The 2,805-nt window shown below is 38.2% G+C and overlaps 1 protein-coding gene across 1 annotated transcript; it reads left to right on the top strand.

Moving 5' to 3' along the window:
- Positions 1-479: 479 nt before the first annotated feature.
- Positions 480-1,693, top strand: LOC105774778 (uncharacterized). The gene is made up of 2 exons (XM_012597354.2): positions 480-1,299; positions 1,379-1,693. The coding sequence occupies exons 1-2, from the start codon at positions 823-825 to the stop codon at positions 1,439-1,441; spliced, it is 540 nt and encodes a 179-aa protein (XP_012452808.1). The 5' UTR covers positions 480-822; the 3' UTR covers positions 1,442-1,693.
- Positions 1,694-2,805: the final 1,112 nt, after the last annotated feature.

The following is a 2,805-nucleotide window of genomic DNA, read 5'->3' as shown; positions in this document are numbered from 1 at the left end:
ATATTTTTATTTTAAGTATCCACTCAATGTCCTAAATTTTACAGTCAACCCCTTTGACTCAAGTATGAAAATTAGTTAAATGTAAGAAACCTAGTTAAACTTTTTAAATAGCGAAAATTTTGAGAATAATTAAATTAAGCTACATTTTAGAACCCCATAAACTAGTAATTGTTAATATTTAACTTTAGAATTAAATATTGAAATGCTTATTTGCTCCCAGACCTATAGTATAAGTGTCCTTTAGATGATTAAATTAAACCAATTTTCAACCTAGGAATAAACATCATCGATTTAAGTGATTAAAAGTGAGAGACCAATATTTGATTGGAAAATTATGATAAAATCTAGATTTGGTATATGTGAAGAAACCGGCGGCCAAATTCAACAACCAGCGCAGGAAGAGCCGCTGTCCTTTCCTCCTCTAAAAGCGGCTACACACCACACCAACTCCACCATCAAAAGTAAAAGCCACGAAATGCTATCTTTATTTATAATATTAATGAGCAAGAAACCATCACCAAAGCTTCCATAAATTAAAAGCTTTGACATATGTTTGATGAACACTAGTGCTAGTGGGGACTCTTTTGGTGACCAAAGAACAAAACCCAATACAACAACAATAATAAGGAGCTTATGTGAAGACAACGAAAAACATAAAAGCAACCCCCAAAGTGAGAAAAACAGTACCCTTTCTCTTATTTCCGTTGTTCCAATCCAAGTTTTTCAAAACACCCTTTAATGGCTCCTCCTCTATTATTTGTATTCATCACCGTCACCAAGTAAGTGATTTCCCCTTTTGACTCTCTTTGTAATCCGTAACCAATGCTGCTTCGAAATTCCATTTCCAATACCAAAAGGTTCTTTCAGAAAACCTTACGAAGTTTCAAGTCTCTCTTCTCTGGTGCTGATGCTGAACCTTACCAAAGGCTACCCAAAGCCTCTCCGTACAATCCCTATTCATTCACCGCTGCAGGCGTTGCCGTGAATCCCAACGACAATGGCAACCCAAAGGAGAGAAATGACAACAGGAAAAAGATAAATTTTTCAACTCATAATATAGAAGCGCAAAGACAAGGAAACAATAAGGGAAATGTGAAGCAGTCTACAACACAAAGAAGAGATGATCATCAGGACATTAAGCAGCGTAAAACGAGGAGTGCCAAGGTGGGGAACAGACGAGAGGATTGTAATTCAGGCGAGAGAAGAAGAGAAGAAAGGAATTTATCGGTGCCACAAAAGCTGAAAGAGCTAGAGATGATGGATATGAGCAATGTGGAACATGTTCTTGACATTGAAGAGGTTCTTCACTACTATTCTCTACTCACTTGTCCTACCTATCTTGATATTGTCGACAAGTTTTTCATGGAAATGTATGCAGAAATTTTGGGACCCCCAGATTCTCCAAGAAGAGTCAACTCAAGGCCAAAATACCGATCAGTGAGATCGTGATTCATCCCTTCTCTCCCATGTTTTGCGTGAGAGGATTTTTGGACAGGTCCAGACTTGAAGTTGTCATAATTATTTCTGTAAATCTCTGCGTTTTTACTTTTGTTTTTTTTTTCTGATACAACCCTTCTCTCCCACTTTTTCTTTAATTTCCCTGATTGATGCCACTTAAGACATGGTTGTGAGACAGGATACGAAATTTAACTTTGAGAAATGATTACACTCTCTGCATTTCTATTCTTATTCATCTGCTATGGTGTAATTTTTTTTTTCTCAAATAAACATAATTTCATTCATCATATATTAATGGTATCCAACATAACTGCGATATCATCCTGCTCAAATAACATTTAATTTAGTCAATGAGTGTGCTACTTGTTTTGCTTGTCCTCGAAAAGGTGTGATCTCATCTTCGAACCCGTGTAGTCTTTGCCTTGCATCATTTATATGTGGTCCAATGACTAATAAATCTGTTTTCGCTGAACAAGACCACTTAATGTCCTGCAGTGAATCACCTTGTAACCATATACATTGATGTACCATTTGGTGAGTAAAGTCTATGGCCCTTAGTGCTACCATTGCTTTTGTCATGCACGGATTCGGATTCACCTCTTTTGGAAGGAGCAGTGCTCCCAGTATAAAACCATCCAGGTCACCGGATAGCCACCCCAATCCTTGCTCCAGGTGATGTTGCAAAAAAGGTGGCATCAAAATTTACTTTTACATGGCTTGCTGGAGGAGGCAGCCAACTTATACCAGGATGAGTAGCGGTGGTAGTCTTAGCTGATTGCGCAAGTTTGTAGTATTCCTATAGGAACACTTTAGCTTTACCAACAGCTGACGCTAGAGGTGAAACATTGTTATTAAACGGTCTAATTTCTTATGCCCCATATTTGCTTTAAAGCATGCAGATCATCCTCGTTAGTGGAATGGCATCTTGGACACATAAGGTCAATGACGTGAATTCTCCTTGCTATTTTCATCCGAAAGGTAGTATACCATAGCAAGCCTGCCACGAGAATGATTTAACTTTAGGAGGTAGCTCTAAGAAAGCAAAGCATGCAGATCATCCTCATTAGTGGAATGGCATCTTGGACACATAAGGTCAATGACGTGAATTCTCCTTGCTATTTTCATCCGAAAGGTAGTATACCATAGCAAGCCTGCCAAGAGAATCATTTAACCTTAGGAGGTAGCTCTAAGTTCCACAAAGACATCCAAATTCCTATACCATGTTTTGCTTTTAGAAGACACATATAGTCATATACCCACTCTTGACAGTGTACTCACCCGTTTTTCTATGATGCCACTCCAAAGTATCTTTGGGCCGTGATTCATATACAAGGATGCAACAAATTG

Source organism: Gossypium raimondii, chromosome 6, assembly GCF_025698545.1.
Source record: "Gossypium raimondii isolate GPD5lz chromosome 6, ASM2569854v1, whole genome shotgun sequence".
In the NCBI taxonomy this organism is placed as follows: Eukaryota; Viridiplantae; Streptophyta; class Magnoliopsida; order Malvales; family Malvaceae; genus Gossypium; species Gossypium raimondii.
This window is presented reverse-complemented; position numbering and strand designations above follow the sequence as displayed.